Source organism: Strigops habroptila, assembly GCF_004027225.2.
Source record: "Strigops habroptila isolate Jane chromosome 13 unlocalized genomic scaffold, bStrHab1.2.pri S16, whole genome shotgun sequence".
NCBI lineage: Eukaryota > Metazoa > Chordata > Aves > Psittaciformes > Psittacidae > Strigops > Strigops habroptila.
In genome coordinates, this window is record NW_022651054.1 from 8,499,887 (window position 1) to 8,519,141 (window position 19,255).

General features: G+C 40.3%; 1 protein-coding gene across 7 annotated transcripts in view; it reads right to left on the bottom strand.

Annotated features, from left to right (window-relative positions):
- The window catches only part of SPECC1 (sperm antigen with calponin homology and coiled-coil domains 1), a 98,074-nt gene that overhangs the window by 6,171 nt on the left and 72,648 nt on the right, over positions 1-19,255 (bottom strand). For all 7 annotated transcript variants that reach the window (XM_030472650.1, XM_030472651.1, XM_030472649.1 and 4 more), the window contains 3 exons: positions 17,864-18,014; positions 16,964-17,066; positions 554-670 (listed from right to left, as the gene is read on the bottom strand). In XM_030472650.1, coding sequence (XP_030328510.1) covers positions 554-670; positions 16,964-17,066; positions 17,864-18,014 — 371 coding nt within the window. The remainder of the gene's footprint in view (positions 1-553; positions 671-16,963; positions 17,067-17,863; positions 18,015-19,255) is intronic.

Consider the following 19,255-nt stretch of genomic DNA (forward strand, 5'->3'; position numbering starts at 1 on the left):
TGAATGAAAGGCTTCTGAAGAGGTGTTAACTAATATAAGACATTCCTGTATATAATATAACTCTTATTGTAACACTAGTTGTCTAAGGAAATCCAGGTTCCTCCTCTTTGTGAGGGTCTTAACAGACATGGAATATGCTGACATAGTCAGACTTTTAGATACATTGCTGTCCAAGTAGCTCAATGAATGATCTGCCTGCCACACTTTTAAAGTGTGCTGTTAACTCGGGAGTCCAGAAATGCTTTAGCCTTTCCAAAGGGATGCTGTCTTCATGTTTATCTGCAGCACTCACTGAATTCCAGCAACTTGCCACTAACTCTTTATCTAGTAGTCCCTGCATTTCTCTTTGGGAGCTCACTGTTGGTTTCCTTCCCCTTTTCATCCAGTCAGTTTGCTCTGTAGGTTCTCAAATGACACTTGGCTCTTACTGTTGCTCCCATACTGCATCAATCAAGATCTTGCAACACTGTATCTCCACCACATATCCATCAAAATGGATAATGTTCACCATGAATTCTACAAATGGTGTAGGAGCAGGTACAACAAAACTTACTTTATCTTGGCCGTTGAGCTCCTGGTAAGGAATATGTGCAGGCAAGTATGTGTGCAGGAGAGCGCAGAAGGCCAGCCCATCACTCCAGCTGCTGCTGAAGTTGGTAATATCAATGTTCTATAAGAGAAAACATGAACTGTTCTGAGCAGTGCTATGCAACAAAGTCTCTCAACAATACTTTGACACAGTCATTAACCAAAACCTCAGAGTATTAAAGGAACATAGGTTTACATTTTCCATTCTCCCCTTCTTTTTTATGTCAAGTAGAAAGATACCATATAGGATGGCAAGTTTCAAAGTCCTGGATAAGGGATTATTAAGGAGTTAAATGTTTTTCACAGTGGATGGATTTGTAGAACAATGAGGCAGTGAATCAGTGTATTTTGACCACCGTTGTCTTTCTGATACTATGCATCAACACATACTTTATTGAGAACATGTAATTAACAATTATGATTTGATTTATCCCCTTATCAAAAGTTATATCAAATCGATGAAATACTAACATAGTCCTCAAGCCCTAAATAAAGAATGTGCTTATGTGTACGTGAGAGGGAGGCTTAAATGTGGCAACAGCAATGGCTGAATGGGCAGCTTTCCAAGAGCTGGACATTGGAAGAGATGCATTCCAAGAGATGTGCCCAGCTAGCAGTCATTTATGTGAATGCATGTCTGCATTCCCATATTCTTTACCAACGCAGTATCTTTCATCTGCATGTCACAGAGCACTTAACAAAATGCAGATAAAGAATAGGAAGTCTGAGAGATAGAATTTAATCATCTATCCTAATTCACAAAATGAGCCATAAGTAGTTAGGAGAGAAGAGGGCTTTCCTGATGCTCACTCCTACTACAAGAGTCACTGACAAATAAATGTGGCTGTGTCACTGGTAACAAGTACAGTACAAGATCCTTATGGAACAGAAACAGACAGAAACCTTACATCTTGTCTTCACATATTTCCATCAAGTCTGAGTTTGCTCGAGGAAGCAATGTTTCAGGGAGCATGGATATATTAATAAACACCCAATTGAAATCCCAGAGCTGAGCTAGAAAAATCTCTGATTTGTCTGTAGCAACGCTCCCAGCTCCAACAGGAGGGCAGTGAAAAAGAAATGCTTTGAAAGAAATAGTCTAATATTGTTGTGAGTTTAAATGGTGAAAAACCACCTTTCTTCCCCTTGTTGCTACATGGTGGGATTCTTCTTTGTTAGTCACATAACTTATTACAAGGATGCACTCAGGTGCACAGAAGAAACAGTTTCCCTACTCATAACAACTGAAGTCCAGAACATGCCATGTTCAGCAGGTGGGTTAGAGTGATTACAGAAACTGGTATTTTAAAATCAGCCCATCTGTGAAGAACTCTTTTAAAATACAAAGATCACTAGAGGTTCTTCAGGGATTCTGTTGCGAGGCACAGCTGTAGTTAAACATACGCCTGTGGCCCAGTTCTGATCCTGTGAACAAGGTGACCTTTCTACTGCTCTTGTCTGCACTGACTGGCCATACCAGCACACTAAGGAATTCTCATGGCTAAGTTTTACTGCTGTTGTAGCAGCTGTAGCTCCAAATGCCAGCTAAAAACAAATCAGTGAACTAAGTAATATTCCTTAGAAAAGTATGAGCTGCTAGAGCACGGAAGGCTGCAGGACATGATGGTACTGCATCATCTGACGCTATGGTAGGTTTGGAGCTACCTTCACATCATTCTCACCAGCCACAACTTCCTGCGTTCTGAACTTCAACTCAGACTCTTTGCCACTTCATTTTCTTTATTTAGCTACTTTTCAGTTTCTTTCAAGATTCCCCCAAAGACAAAGCTTTTACTGCATCTCTCATGTAACAGCTAATGCAGATGCACTCAAACCCAGACAGGAAGTATTTTAGCATATACTTGTCACTTATGGTGCTTCACTGCTTAGTTGTCCAACCTGGACCTTGTCCAGTCAGACAGGATTTTAGATTAGTAATAAATGTCCATAACCAAACATGACTCAAATTGAAGCAGTACAGAATATTTCAGGTTAAAATACTCTGGCTGTAATAAATCTACAAGTGTAATGGGCTCAGAAAGCAGGCCATCAGCAGCAGACATTACCACACTGCACCAGCCACCACAATATGTTTTGTTCTCTTAAAATCTGTCAGTGGAGATAAAAGAAAAGCAACACAGTGGCTGAATACCATCACAAGAAAAAACCACTTTTCTCTGAAAGCTGTCTTGGCTTTGCCTCATCCATAAAGTCGCACCATGGAAGTCCAACTTTGTGTTATGGAACTGGATAAAGCTGGATTACTCTTTATTGATGTTTCAGATAAACAAGTTACTATTTATCAATCTGCAGTTACTGGGAAAAGGACCAACTGCCCAATTACAGAAGTGTTTTTATTGAGGCCAATATATTTCCTCAGCAAATAGCTGACCATCAAATGCCAATATTCTCATTTTATATTGTATGATAGAAATGGAAAGTGGAGGTTGTGTGTGTCCCCCTGCCAAAGACCACAGAAACGGGAATAAACAAAGCCTTAGTTAAGCAACAGGACTAGACAAAAAGGCAAGTCATGTTTGTGTTGGAACATAATATCCAACTCTAATTTTCATTATGTTATTATTATAGAGACATGCAAGATACAAACCCACTCTTTCCTACAGTATTTCACCAGCCCATCACCAGTTTGATAACTTTACCCATCTTTGTAGTTTTAACTAACACCTAAAACCTTCTCTTCCTCCCATCTAACAATATCCAGAGATAAGAAGTGCTAAGGCCTATGGTAAAATCAGAACTAGGTCCAAAAATCCACATACCTCCAACAGCAACAGAGAAAATGAACTCAAATCTGAATTTTTATCCTAAATGCAAACCCAAAATGAATGTTGGAAGGTCCAGTTCAATTGTTTAGTTAATAGTACAACAAACACTTAGACATACTCAAAACTACTTAGTTGCCATTTTCATATCCAACCAGCATCAGTGAATTGTGGCTTTTTCCTCTAAACAAATGCATTTCCATTTCACACACGGCATGAACCCATCTCTGGCATCTCATCTTGGATTCTGTGTTAACTACTTTTCAGTTTGGGATATAAGGACATGGTAAATGAAAAGCAGTCTTCTGTGGTTTGCTACACTGCAACTTCACTTGTAATACCTCCCTACTACACCACACCAAGTGGAATTAAATCAAAATAGAAGCACTCTGATTTCTCAGATCTCTGGCTCTGTTGAAGCCAGGGGGGAAAAAAAAAGGAAAACAAGGAAAACAATTTAGGGAATGAACACCTTGGAAACTATTCACTTCTCTTGATTATTTTGGCAGTGGAACCTGTCTCAGTTTTTCTGCCACACCTCTCTTCCTCAACACAGTCCATAAATACGTGGGAGCTATTTGTGTACATGCTGGTTGTTAATGTACAATTCCAAGCTGCAGGATGGAGAGTTTGGTGATTTCTCTGTCTCCCAGTGTGCTTACAGCAGAACCCCCATGCTGAGCTCTGAAAAACTGCATGTGGTTTCACATGGGGAGACTTAGACGTTAACCTGTATAGGATGGCACCCTTCAGGAGGAAGATGCACCATCAGTGTGTATGCAGAATGAACATAGGGAGAAATATGAAAATTGAATAGGGACTGCACATCAAACTGAGCTGTAGCGCTCGTTAGACAGGGTGAAAAACTTGCCATCTTATGGTCACAGTGTGTCTCATGGTCACTAGTGCCCCAAGGTCTACCTTCAGCATGCCATCAGTGGATCCAAAATCCTAAAGGCATCTGCACCAGAGATTAACCCCTGGCTCCGGAGTCAAGGGGTGCCAAGTAGCTCAGGCCTGCAGTGCTCTGGGTTACTAACTTCCTTTGGAGCTGACATACCATACCCACGTCACACAGCACTTGACCTGGATCTCTTCCATGGTGCTGCTAAGAAACTATTGGGGAGGTGGGGTGGTATAGTTGAAAAATCTTGAAAGAACTGAAAGTCAGGCCAGAAGAGGGATGCTTTTTGTAACATAAGCACATAACCATCCTTACATACCCTATGTGGAGTGGCAAAAAGAAGTATGGAAAAATGTAAGGGTACAAAGTTTGCTGGGATAGTGGTGCACAGAACAGAGGTGTCAAGGGTAAACTATTTCCAGTGTAGTTCCCAGGCTTCTTGAGAGTGAAAACAGTTCATTCACTTAAAATGAAAGCTCATGAGTGAACTACTGTACATGCACTGGGAATATTAAGAGACTAGGATCTGGAAGCGCACCAGGCAATGTGGTTATCTGAAAGTACAGAAGTACCCAGTGAGGCTCGTTTCTATGAATATTAAAGTACCTGACATTAAGCAAAGAAAAAAAAGAAACCAGGATTGTTATTTAGAGAGCAAATGTATTATCTGTGATATTAGTGGCATGCCAAGCCTAAAAGACACTAGACACCTGCAAGCCATTAACCTCAGCTCACCCCAGGAACAGGACCTTTGCTCATAGATAACAGCGCGCTACAATAGCCATGGTAAAGACACACAGGGAAATGTGTGTGATCTGTTCTCACTAAAAACAGTTTCTTGTTTATCTGAGGAAAAAAGCACCACCCCATTAGATTTCACTAGATCTTTGACTCCAAGTCTTCAGTAAAAAGCAACAATGACATCATACGCTCTTCATTACAGCCTGAGGATGTTAAAATACTGACACAAGATATTCCCATTATGCTGATGTTACTGAGCCCACAGCAATGACTGTCTGAGTCATAATTTTGTCTATAAAACACAGAATTATAAATTATAGACATGAATCAGCTTGAAGGTAGCCTGGAACTCTACGGAAGAAAGCCTGCAATATATGACCTTAGCATCATTCTTTCCACCCTTCTTCCTCAGCACACAACATACTCCCCTGCCTCTCAGAAGTCATTGGTATAGCACACCAGGAACATGCCAGAGTGGCTTATTACTGAGATTCAGCCCATACAGTATATAAACTTAAGTACTGAAGACAGAAGTAGTTAAAATAAGTATATTGGATAAACCAAAGGGAATGGCTTTGTTTTTAATAGCAGCTCCCCCTTAACCAGCTCAGCTTTCTCCAATCCTTTCTGCTTATCACTAACCAGAGACCCACATCCCCTCCTCGGAGCAAACATCTCACAGCTCAGTACCTTTACATGGTTATATTTAGACACAGATATCTGATCAGGAACCTGCTTTTCATAAGCCACATCTCTGCAAATCTAAACTCTGACCTTATTAATGTAAAATCTGATCAAGGTACCTCGAAAAGCAACCTCCAAAGATTACCTACACCTACCCACCTTTATCAACAGCTGCATGAAATGCAAATCTGATCTGATTTATTACGCCCTAATTGTTTGGGGACATTTAGTAGGCTTCAGCCGAAGAGATTCTACCAAAGAAAGCATATAGGCTTTGAGCTCTGGATAGGCAAGTTCTAAATGCTTCCTAAGAAGCAATACAAGTGAAGAAGGGCTCCTCTTAGCATGACCTAACCTTCTGAGCAAAAAAAATGCTCCAGCAAAGCTATGAAACATCTGGGCAATCTATTGGAAATATAGGTGATTAGAAGTGTGGTCAGGTCCAGTTAACATGGATAAAAAGCATGAATGCCTAAAATTAAAGACTGCCTGGATTCTTCTGTAATTACAGGGTGCACTCAGATGACTTGGACAATTGCACACAGCTATTTTCAATGGGTAGCTGCAAGTCTAAAGTGATTTGCATATCACATTTAGTCAATCTACTACCAGAAACCTTTCTGAATTCCCTTACAAATCTTTTCCTCTTAAATAGAATACACAAAGTAATGCCTCTTGATTTAAAAAAAAATCCAGAATAACTTGTGGGACAGCAATACTGTGTATTGTATAGAGATTAAGTGGCTAGCCAAGATTGGGAAGGAAGCCAAATGACCTTCTATCCTCCAGGCTGTATTAATATCCCTAGTTCAAATGGTTCAGGCAGCTGCAGTCTCCATAAGACTTGTTTTAACCTTTCTTTGAAACTTTGTATTTTTATCCCCATCATCCATATTTCTAATGCTTCTACAAGCCATGTCAGTAAGTCATGCATCTTATATTGCTGATTACACATATATGAAACAACATAGTTCAGGCACAAAATGCTCTGTGAAAAGGCTGTTAAATTAATGTAGTTACAGCACAGTGAAATGATAAGGAACTGGTGCCAGCTCTTTAAAGGTTATCCTATTTTCTACATTCCTTTTTATAAAGAAACCTCATTTCCCAACACACTCTGAGGTCCTGTTTGCTCCTTGCTCCAACTGCTGCCACGGGTGTTGCCTTGTGTTTACCATTTCTAATTTCTTCATTCAATAAGTGTGAATTAATGAGCCTTCTTAGCATAGACAATACATTAGAAAGAGAGCTTATGATTGTACTTTTTTGCAAAAGCATCAAACATCAGTTGACTACAGTAGTCACATGGAGTGAGGACATTTAAAAAGAGGAAATTTAACAAGCTTTTTGCCATGCATCCTGCACAAAGATTTTTCAGCTACCAACAATTTTAGTCTCTCAAAAGCTGGAGATCTAAGAAGATACCGAAGTCAGGCATGTCCAATGTTCTTCATTACCTTTCCTAGTTGAGTCAGATTGGAAAGAATAGGTAGTATGATGCTCTCTAAAGTTCTGTGCTCAAACCACACTCATCTGACAGGAGCTGTCCCAGAGACGTCATTCAGTAAACTGAAAGAAAAGCCATTCTAAGATGAGCTGTGCACTCTTCAAGCTCAGCTGTTTCTTCATGAGGTACTGAGGGGGTCCATGACCTCCACAAGGTAGGCTAGTTCTGGTATTTTGATTACAAAAGAGATATGGTGCTGCTATACTTAAAGGTTTCATAAGAATAAAAAAAAAGGGAAGTAGTATCACATAGGAGATATTTAAGGTAATATGTGATAAAATAATTATGTGACCTCCTATTTCCTCTGCATACAAGGTAAAAACCAGTTACTACTGATACTGAAATCATGACAGTAACTATACATGAGTAAGCTCTCTAATGAACCAGATAGCATCCATTCGTGCCCATCAGATCCGTTGGCCCCAGCACTGTGCGGACTGGAAAACATTTCACTATACTTTGCCCACATTTTTGGGGTTTCATTTGCATTTTTATGTATAAAAATTTCACTTTTTAAAATTAAAACAAATTCTGGTGAACAGGGGTTGAGAGTAGTTGCTGGCACAATGAACATAACACATAGTGAATGTATTTGATGCATTCCTAGCAAATAGCATGAGTTGGTTTGAATGCAGATTACCCCATGACAACAGTCTCATTACTAAAAGTCACCTACCTGAAACTCTCACAGGGTGTTGTACATATGAGGTAATGGTGACAAAAGATCTATATCAAGTTTGACTGGTACTTCTGTAATTTACACCACTATCACATTCAGTGAGTGAGCAAACAAGTGTTAGTTATATCTGGAGAGGCAGACAAGGATTACACAGCAAGACCAGGAATAACAAGTTCTCCTCATTATAATAATCACATTATGGTATTGATGAGTTCTTATTTTTGCTATGCATCTCTTTTCTGCTCTTCAGGATAAATGATACCTGTTACGCTCACCTGCTGAAAGCCAGCTCCCTGCTTGCTACACAACTAACACTTCCATCAATTTTCTCACCAGCTCATAAAAGACACCACTGCTGAATGCCACAGAGAAGAAACAGACTGGGCTGTGTCCCTTCGTTCCCAAGGCTGCAAGAGTGAAGATGCAGCAGCATAGCTCCAAGGGCCACACAGATACTCTGGGGAAGGAGGGAGGAAGCAAGGGGGAGGAAGTAGCTCCCTTCTGTGTCCAAGACAGCAGCACAGCTACTTCCTGGCTGGAGCCCTGGTGCAGAATTGCTAATGACCACACTGACTGCTCCCACAGCTATTTCTAATTATCTGTATTGAGAGTTCAGAGATTAGCCATGTCCTGGAATTCCTGGGCGGAGGGGTAGGCTGCAGCCTGCAGCAGGCTCACGGGAAAGGATGGGAACAAGGTGGGGAGAGGTCTCAACAGCAAAGGATATTCATGGAACTGGAAAGCAGAGCTCAGCTCTCTCCCAGTTAAACTCACAGCTTGGAGCTGTTCCAGCTGGTGACCAATCAATTCAGTGTTTTCACTGATTGTCATTGCATCCAGGCAACACAAGGAAAGTGTCTTGGACTTTGGGATGGATAGAATGTAAATGCTATTTTTAAAATTACCCAGCAGGATAGAAAGTTACGCATGAGAGCACTGCATGGGCGTTTATTTTATCCCTCCAATCCAGAGACTTGGATTTGTTTACAGGATAAAGCCCTTTATGTGAAAAAAGGTAGAGCTTGGCTTAAGTTATTTGGCTGCACTGGAGAAGCACATTTATGCATTGGCATCACTGTGAAGGGGGCTTGCACATTGGTAATCAACTTGATTATTCCCAACATGCCATAATTTGGCTGCTGCATTTATTTTCCAGCCCCAACCCTGGATGCAGCTGGGACATACTGAGAAACTGCATGTACACATTCAGCTATAAGCGGTTTTATTTAGAAAAAGAAAACATTTATTCTGGCCAAAATTGGGAATATCTTGGAATTTTAAGGCCATACTTTCATTCAAAACTCTCAAGATTATCCTTTTTATCAGAGTATCTTTCCAAATATTACTGAAACTCATCATCATCCAATGATAGGATATGATGATCTATGTTTTAACAGCTAGGGAAATCAAGGCAATGGTGATAAGCAAGACTGCCAAGTTGACAAAGATGGTCCAAGGCAGACTTGGAAGCAAAATGCCTGACCAACTTATTGTCAATTTTTATTTAAACACAGTATAATCTTGATAGCTATTACCCAAGACTCCCTATAGCTTTTGCATAGATAGGAAAAAGTTTCTCTGAAGTCAACAACCTCCTCTTTGGCAAAAATCAGAGAAGCATAACGCAAGCCAGAAATTTCACCCATTTCTCAGAAACTCATAGAATGTCTTAACTTCCTGGGAAAAGCCCCATTGCACATATATCCTACTTCTAAATGTCAAAATGCTACAAGTACTGTGGATGCAGAGCTCTTAGGAAGCATGTGGACCCTCCCATAACAAGGGATATGCTTAGTATGTGGTGCTTTAGGAGAAGTGTCACTGTTCAGCAGAGAACTTTGCTGCATTAACAGTATTGGTAAATATTCAAATAGACAGCTTTTTCCTGCTTGCTCGGCAGGCTCTGGCAGTCAGCCTCTAATCTGAAGCACACAGGCTGGTGTGGCAGAAGGGAAATCTTCCCAGTGCTCCCCAGAAGATAGAGACTGCCATGAATGCTGCTTAGACTAAATGTATGGCTGCCATTTAAATCTGGAGGGGAGTTCAGTGTTTTTCTTCACCCACATCACATAAACTGGGAGTTACTTGTTTTGCTGTTGATCATCAGCACATAAGATCACAGTACTTCAGGAATCCAGCCTTTCCAGACTGCATATGAACTGCGCAGCCTAACAGCAGATGGGATTTACCTCCTATCCTTGTTGCTTGAAAGACACCAGTTGGAAAGCTGGCCAGAAAACCTCCTCAGTATTAGCACTGAATTATGGAATGCCACTGCTTACCTAGTTCTCCCAACTACTTAAATATTTAGATAGAAACCTGGTTAATGTTGATCTATAAGACAGAGATTGATACAATTTTGAAACATATTGAGTTTCATACTACTTAGTGACACAAGCAGTAATGCAGAAAAGGGTAGGAGAATCACTCTCATACCCACGCTCACATCTTGTGATTAAGAAACAACTGTTTTAGGTTTTTTCCCCTGTATTTCTTTAGGACAGTGCACAGCTGTGCTGGGATTCTCAAGGCTTTAAAACTAAGCTCCAGTATATTAGTGTCAAAGGAAGTGTTTGACTGACTGTTTTACAAGCCAAGACCCAGGAATTATATTCTGCCCAGGTTCAGAGGTTGAGAGAGTTGATCCTGGGGTTTGTCCCATTCAGCTTTTTGGTTCTTTACTGGAACTCCCAACCTGAGCACCAATCCTGAGGACCGTGGTAGCATTTGCAATATGTCCCTGTTCACTCTCTGTGGTCCAAGCCAGTGCATGACTGAAGTGTACGTGAGGCAAAGTGCTTGGTCAGGACTTGAAAAAGATTGAGACAGTAGTTGCTTAAGAAGAAAGACAACGTCAACTACCCACACTAATGACGTGCAAAGAAATAACTGACTTCTTCTTTCTAAATATAACCCTTAGTTTCCAGAATAAGGAAGAAACCAAACATGTACATGTTAATGTACAACTGGCCATGAAGGAGCTTTTGATCTCCTATAAAGAAGGTCCCCACAATGTGCAGCCCCAGGAATATGCCTGTTCAGTGCATCAGCAGCCAAAAAATAGTCATCCTGGCTGGCTGTCCAAGCAGCAGAGAGTCCACCTCCCTAATGAGAACGCAGTGGCCCCATGACCACTTGACCAAAGGGAATATGTTGTGTCCTTGTCAGCCTATCTGCATTTGTACATCTCTGGGCCACACTTAATCTATGCTGGATCTCATCCAGCCAGCAAATGAGGCAAAAAATATGAGAAAAAGCAGGGGATAATATCACGGAATAGGGCTTGAGAACAAAGAGGATATGGAGGAAATACTGTCTAGCACAGAAAGAAAAGGAATGCAAATTCCTGTGAGAAAAATAAAGCCACAAATTCATAAACAAAAAGCTAGTATTAGTCTGAGTTTAAACTGAAAACAAAAGAGTAGAAAGCTTTATATTACATTCACTGCCAAACCACTAGTCAACCAGTCGCTCGCTATAATTACTTGACAAACAGCAAACACTGCAACAGCCTTTTTCCCCCTCAGCTTTTGCATCTTTGAAGATGCAAAAAGAAGAAGAAGAAGATGAAGAAGCACTTGCATCTTCAAGTGCTACTTGAAGAACGTAGCACTATGCAGAGACACCAAGTTTTACATAGTCTGATATACCAGCTTTACTCTTCTTGTAGTAAAAGCATTCAGAATTACATGTAAAGACTTTTAGGTTATGTTTGGAAGCAATTTGTTTCCAATTTCTGTTTCTCAAGGCTGGAATAGCCATTATAGTGGGAATACTTCGAGGTAGGGTTTTTCCCTTCTTTTTGAACAGCTGAAGCACTATACAGGAATATATATTTACTTTTATTAAAATATACAGTAAAGACAAAGGTTGAAGTATTTAGACTCCTCTTAATGCTAGTCTATATTTCTGGAAACTATGGAGGCTGCAGTCTCCATTAGGATACTTCATCAGAGCCCTAAAACTACCTGTGATTCTGTGAAAAGGAAGCTTCAAATAACAATTCATAACTTTTGAGGCAAATGTTCAGAATTGTTGGGCTTACAGATACTTATATTTTGCTAATTCAGACTAAACAATACAATGTCAGAGAGCATCACCCTAAAAATAGTTCCTACAAACTCCTAAGCATGCTTTCTAAAACAGCACAGTGTTCCTGGGACCTACTGCAAAGTCAAATAGCTCCGAATAAGGCATGGAAACAAATTAATCATTTTCTTCTAGCTTTGCTTATATTTACTAGTGTATTTTATGCAGGATAATGAAAAGGAATTCTTTTCTCCAGGAACTACTTGCACAACATGAAAGCTACATAAGAACTGCTCTGGTTAGCAGTTTCCCCATGCTCTTGAGATTCCTCCAGATGATATGAAATTGGCTCTAAGGCTGGTCCTGCAAATACCAATAAGATCAATGCCAATTTATCAGCCATCTGATGTTGGTGCCAGTGCTAATAGGGAGCACTGCCTCTTCTCCTGAAGATGCCCACTGCCTTTATCCGTACACTGGCATACTGACATTGTCAGAGTCAGGGAGATGATACAATGCCATGGCTTGAATGCACAGGTCAGGAATCTATGAAATATAAAAATCTTCAGAGTTATAGCTGCCATTTCCCTTTGTCAGTTCTAGAACATTCCTTGTCTCATCCTATTTAGCATTCCTCTACTTAAGACAACCGCACAGCTAGCTTTACAAGATAGTGGTTCTTCAACAAGCGGATCCCAAATGGGTCCTGTTAAACTAAATACAACTTTGATAAAAAGAATAATCATGATTGTGCATTGGAGAAAAGTGTTGGTTTCAGGTTCTCTTTTCCTCTGCCATAGAATAGATGTGCAGAGATTGGAAAAAAACCATGAAAATAGCTCTTTTAAGCAAAACATTCACTAACATGGTAGCAATTCCCCCCCCTCTCTGGAGAGGGTATATGTGGCAGAAACAATAATCCTCAGTTCTAATGATTGTGGGTTAAGTGCCTCTTGATGTTCCGTGTTTTCACAATACATCTGTGGGTAGCAATAGACTTAATCTAGAGAGGTTTGGCCCCTTGACAAATGGTCTCCACAGAGAGCAAACAGAACCAGGGCACTTAAATAACATTACAGTCACTAATGATATGATTATGGAAGGTGATAATGCAACAAGAATGGCTCTCGGCAGCTTCCAGGAGTTACGACTCACAGGAAAAGAGCCTATTAGAAAAGAGGCACCCAATTTCTACTTCACACTATTGCTATGATGTATAATCTTTTCAAATAGATGAAAGAAAAACCCACAAGACAACAGAGAAAAAAGCTATTTTCACATAAATAACTTGCTCTCAGCAGGCTTTGTGGTTTAAAGGACTTGTGGTAATTGAGTTCCAGAGCCACAAAAGCAGTTCTCAAATCTGGTCATCTCATCACCCTACATTATGCACCATGATGTCAACAAATTCAGAGAAGCAGAAGGAACAGTCTATATATGTCTGGAGAAAGATATCATGTGCCAGGTCACAATTCTTACAGGAAACCATACATTAGATTAAGGTTGACGTTTTTAAGCAGGAGGTTTTCCTCAAGGAAGTTTTGCACAAAGCCACTGGGCCCTAAGCTTTATTTCACTACAATTCTTTTTACTGTAGAGAATTTTTTAGCACCTCCCCTGCATACTTATTAAAAATGGATTGTCAAAACGCCAGATAACATTCATTTAGGCACTGAATTATGACTGAAATCATACCATTGATCATGCCACAGTTTATGCAATCTCACTTTCATATTCTTTTGTCCTAGTCATTAAAGTGAACTTCCACTTTATTTTCACTCTAGTGATTCACGTTCTAAATAGTTACTCTCTTTTTCGCATTCATATCTTTTAGATATCAAGTCACTGTTTAAATAGGGATCTTAGAAATGACAGAGCAGATCAGAGAAACAGCAATGCTTTCATGTTTCCACTCAGTTACTGTAAGCTCATGCAATTTCTTTTTTCAAAACACAAAAAATCCCCTCCAGGCCACTACCAATTTGTGCTGCATTTCTCTCAGCTCCCTCCAGTGTCCCTCTCTTGTTTTATGAGATTGCCTCCTGGGGAACATGCTGAAGTTCAAAGCCAGGGAATGTTCCCACTGCAGTCAATGCAAGGATAGTTTACAGTTGGACTCAATGATCCTTAAGGTCTTTTCCAACCCAAATGATTCTATGATATGTCAGGAGCAGGATGTAAATTTCTATCTATAGGATAAGTCTTGTATGGATCAAAGCATTTAAAAAGTGGAGCCTTGTATGCTGGTCCCTAGGTCTTATCCCCAGATACCTTCCTAGGTCACTAATCCAGCTTTCCTCAGGGAATGGGGGACACGGGTAGTAGGTGCTACTGAGAATATCAGTTATTCTAATGCATTTTGTTCATACTATTTAATGAAATTTGGTATCTTCATAATTTAAACAAAGGAATCTCCCTCTTCCTCACCAGCTCAGATCAGGAACTGTTACTAGACCTCAAAGGCAGTATATTTTGACATTGAAAAAATAAGTTAAGCCAACCAAGCAGCAAGTCTTATTCTCTCATTCTGCTGTGTCACAGAGCTGAAAACAGTTTGTATCCAAAGTCATGTGAGGTTCTGGGCTTCATGATAGAGAGAACATGACTGATTATAGTGGGATTTGCACAGATGATGCCTCATAGACAGGGCTATTATTGATGGAAAAAAAGATACGCACATCATTGAGGTTCTGCTCAGTGGAGTTCATTACCTCATTCCCACCATTGCAGTAGAAGAAAGGCAGGAAGGAGGATGACGTTCTTTACTCCGATCCAGTTCTTTGTACACAAGAAGGATAAAAACTCCCTGTGGAGTTTAATATCAGCCTTATCGTAAGAGTGCAAGGGTCTGGGAAAAGCAAGTTCAAGAAAAGTTAGTTAATGCACCACAAAGAGCGCAATGGAAAGAGAATCTGAGGAAGAATGTCCAAGAGATAATGCCTCTAAATGAAGCAGTGAAGATAGAGAGGCAAGACTCTCACCATAAATCAATACCATGTTTGTCTTTTGGTTCATCTGACTCTAATTTCTGCCCTGAGATCTTACATTCTGGATAATGAGGCCCCTCACCACATCAGCCTGAACTTCTCAGGCTCTCCTGGATAAGAGTGTTTGTCAGTGCTCTGCCTGCTTGTTCTCCAAAACTGCAGAGAACTCATTCTGCTGCTTTAGAAAGAGTAACGACAGAGGACGGCCATGAACAGAACAAGAGCCTCATCAGAGCAGGAACTGAAACGACAAAGCTTTTCCTGAAACATCATCTGAACAGTCACGTAGCAACAACACTTCAGCAGCCATATATAAAAGCAAAGACTTCCACTGTCCTCTGAAGCCTGGACATACTTTCCTCCAGAGACTAATACTAAAAGGAAAAACAAATAGACCCAGATTGCCTGCATACCTCCTGGGTGGCCTGCTATCTGATACACTGCTAGCTCTACTACTTAGGTTCAGCATAGAAAAACAAAATTCCTTTTCTTTTCTACCACAGAGGGAATACTTGTCACTTCTAGTGCCAGGCTGGTACCTACAGAATCAGGACAAATCTATATTTGCAAAGCCATGTAATAATTTCTAAAAGCAATAAATTTAGTTCAACTTGGGTATAATCAGAAAAAGAAAACTACAGGCTGACTCTCAGACAGCACTTCTAACAGTGAACTCGGAATGTTCTAAGAGAAGTGGAAGAAGCTCACCACATGTACCATTTGAAACAAAAAAGGGCAACGCTGTCAGGAGAAAGCGTTCCTCAAGAGATGGGTTTGCTGGCTTAACAGGAGTTAGACTTGGAAAAGTTGTATTTCATATATGATTTTCTGAGGCTGGATGTGATTGTTTTCCCACGCTTTCAAATCCAAGACCAGGAGACTTTTAGTAGATGGGATATAAAATAAATCAACACAGCACAAAGCGTATAGTTTCAGGGGGCAGCACTGTGGCCATTTAGGCAGTTTCACAGAACTGAGGGGACAAATGCTAACCCTGGCTTTATTCTAAGGTATGTCTAAAATCAAGAGCTTTCTCTGATACCCGTCCTTCCGTGAAATTGGTGCAAGCCAGATGAATACGCCAGCGTTAAGAAACAACTCAAGCTTTTATAGCTCAGTTTATTTAAAGGGAAAGCTACTGTCTTTTCTTCCAAACTTCTGCCCCCTGCAGCTAATGCTTCATAAAGAGCTGGTTGCGAAGAAAAAAAATATTTTATTATTTACTTTAAAAGATGGACTCTGCTTTTATTAAAGACTTGCTCCAGCGTGCATATCATGTGGTGATAACGGCTTTTGTCTTCTGCTCTAAGTAACAAACAATATTATTCTTAAGAAAGAAAAATCTCAACATTATATCAAACCAAGACTATCCTGCACACCCAGCATATCTCACAGGATGAACTGTTGTCTGTAGTTGCCTTCTACAGCTCAGTTACAAGCAGAACCAATGGCCTAACCCAACTGCATACAAACACCAGGCAGAGCTTGATAAGCACCGCAATGGCCATACAAGAACTGGACAAATCATTATGTCTGTTTAAGAGTGAAAATCACTTTGCAAAGAAATGAGACAGCCTCATGCAGTCAAAACTTGCTTTATAAAACCCTGTTAAACTGCAGGACATTAGAAAGAGCAGGGCTACATACTGCAAACTTCATTTGGTCAAGGCCAAACAAAGAAATAGTTCTTTGGTTTTTACAGAAAGGACCAATGAAAAAACTCCTGCAATAGCACATTGTTCACAGAAAAGAATATTACAGTGTAGTTTCAAAATCTGATGCTAAACTGAAGCTGCTGCCCATATACATGGTTTCTAACCGTCAGCAACCTTTGATGCAGTATTTTGGGTTTTGTACACAAATTATTTATGATAATGTAATATTGGGCACTGCAGTGTTTAATTTGAAGGAAGGGGATGGAAACACCCAATAGAAGTAAACATGAAAAATCAGCAGACTGAAATACACAAATTTCTTTGAAGTGACATTGCTTTCTGCACACCTATAGAGAAGTGATGAATTACTCTCCAGGGAAAAGTAAAAATGTACCTATTTCCTTACCTGGTAACCTTCAGTCTTCTTTTGGCACCATTTTAACAGAGCATTCCTCTTTGAACCACCGTACTCCCGAGCCAGGGCTGCCAATGGATCCTTTCTCTCCACACTATTCCAGAGAAGCAAACGGAGAAGATAAATATGATTGAAGTCTCTTTTTAGCAGTGTGTAAATAATATCTGCATAACAAACCAGAGTGGCAGCACAGAACCTAAATGTAAATCAAACTGTAACCTTTCTGCTATTATTTTCACCAACTTCACTTATAAAGTTTCAAGTAACCTCTTTGCTTTACGTATCGAAACTAGGATTTAGAGAGTAGAATGGAAAGCAACTATCAAAAGAATCTGCAACAGCAAATTCACATCCAATTGAGCTGCTGCAGAATGAGTTCTTGAACAAAATGAAAAATCTGGAAGCTCTACTGCAGTCAAGGTCAGCAATCAAAACGCCTGCATTGTCTCCACCCTACAGCTCCTACTGTTGGAAATAATGGTGGAGATCAGAAGAAAATACATGTTCTGTCAAGACAGAAGGAAAATTAAGTGTCCAGCTTTCCCTTATACCTCAAAGCTTTTAGTTTTTAACTTACCGTAACATGCAAAGCTACAGTAAGACTACTCGTACACATGATGGAATATAACTTAGTGGCTCCTGAAAGCTTGCTAGCCTCATTTTGCCATGATTCCTCATTTTACTATGATTGCTCATCTTACAGATAACTGCGGTTATTACAATCTGAATTACGACATCTGGATGTGCCACAGCCTCGTGATTCTGAACTGGACAGAGTAGCCAGCAGTTTCCACTGGAGAGAGGGGTCACCAGATTAAAACATTGACCTTGGTGCTAGGTAATGCTGCCAATCTTTCCTGTGTGCTGTTTTTTCCAGGTAACAGTTGGTACCTGAGTTTGCTTTGGGGTTTCAAGCTGCTGGGGGTAGAGGTAAGCATTCTGCTGCTGAAGGCCATAGGAGGTTTGCTCAGGGATTCCAGGGAGGGGCTTTTACGCAGGTAATGGTCTGGTTTCAGCTCTTCATTTCTCCCCTTCAGAAGGTCTGTGGGAATTAAAAACACCCCTGTCAGTTTGCAGCCTGAGGAATTTGATTAATCACTGTCCTGCCACCCAGCACACAATATGCAGTGAGTTGTTTTGATTCTAAACAAATGTACTCATTTGTTCATTAAACACACATGGGGCTAGGAAACCTTGAGCAGATTAGAGGTGATCATAACAAGGAATGGCTTTGATGATTTCAACAGTACAGACTGCCTGGTTTCCTGTGATTGATACTCCTGCTGGGGGGTAGGGGCCTCAGGTGAATGAGGGGAAATACCAAAATCTACAGTCTTCAAGGTTCAAAAGCTGATCACCAGATATCTTCACCAGATGACTGGCCAGCCCTAGCACAATAATTCATTTTCTGCCATTAGTGATTTGTAACGAGAAAGCCTCTTGTCTCCTGAACACAACCCAGCTCGGGGCAGCAGCAAGAGGCAGTTGTTATCATATGATGCTTGGTGTCCTATCTGACAGGACTTTAGAAAGCCTCAATATATTCACCTACATTTTTATTACACATATTAATACATGCACCTATATTTTTATTACACATATTACATATTTTTATATAACATTTTAAATTATATGTATTTCTACAAGGGGGTGTGTGTATATATATAAAAATCAACAAAATTAGTAGCCATAGAACCCAATAGGTTTTTTAAGAGAAGCTAAAGAGATCATAGAAAAGAAATTATCTTCCCATTCACATCAGTCATGAGGTACAGTGATGTATAACACGGGGAAATTTGGCTGCTTCCTTTCTGTAGACAAACTGTCAACAAGCCCGCATCTATGCCAGCATATTATGTGCTGTTATCAGAAATTAATTGATTGTAGAACACAACTTGTTCTCCTTTTCAGTTCCCTCCCGATGTTCATTATCAGTTAGTGCCATATCACCTAGAGGTGTGAATTCCTTCTTATCTCACCTTCAGCAAAGGTGTCTATCACTGAATCAGCCCTTAATTGCTTTTCAGCAGTAAGTGGGGTGTGTGTATCAGCAGTTGCCAGATAAACAAATCCTTCAAACAGGCATGCAGCTGCCCTTGCTTTGCCTCCTGAGTTCCGTAAGCATTTGCAGCTGCTGAGAGCTATAGGCATTTTGCATCTTCTCTCCACAGCATACCGGGCTGACAAGTTCCCATCTATTAAGTCCAGATGGAAAAGGACAGAAACCATCCCAGCTTGGCTGTTGGCAGAGGTTTACACTGAATTGCATATACCTTAGGGTCA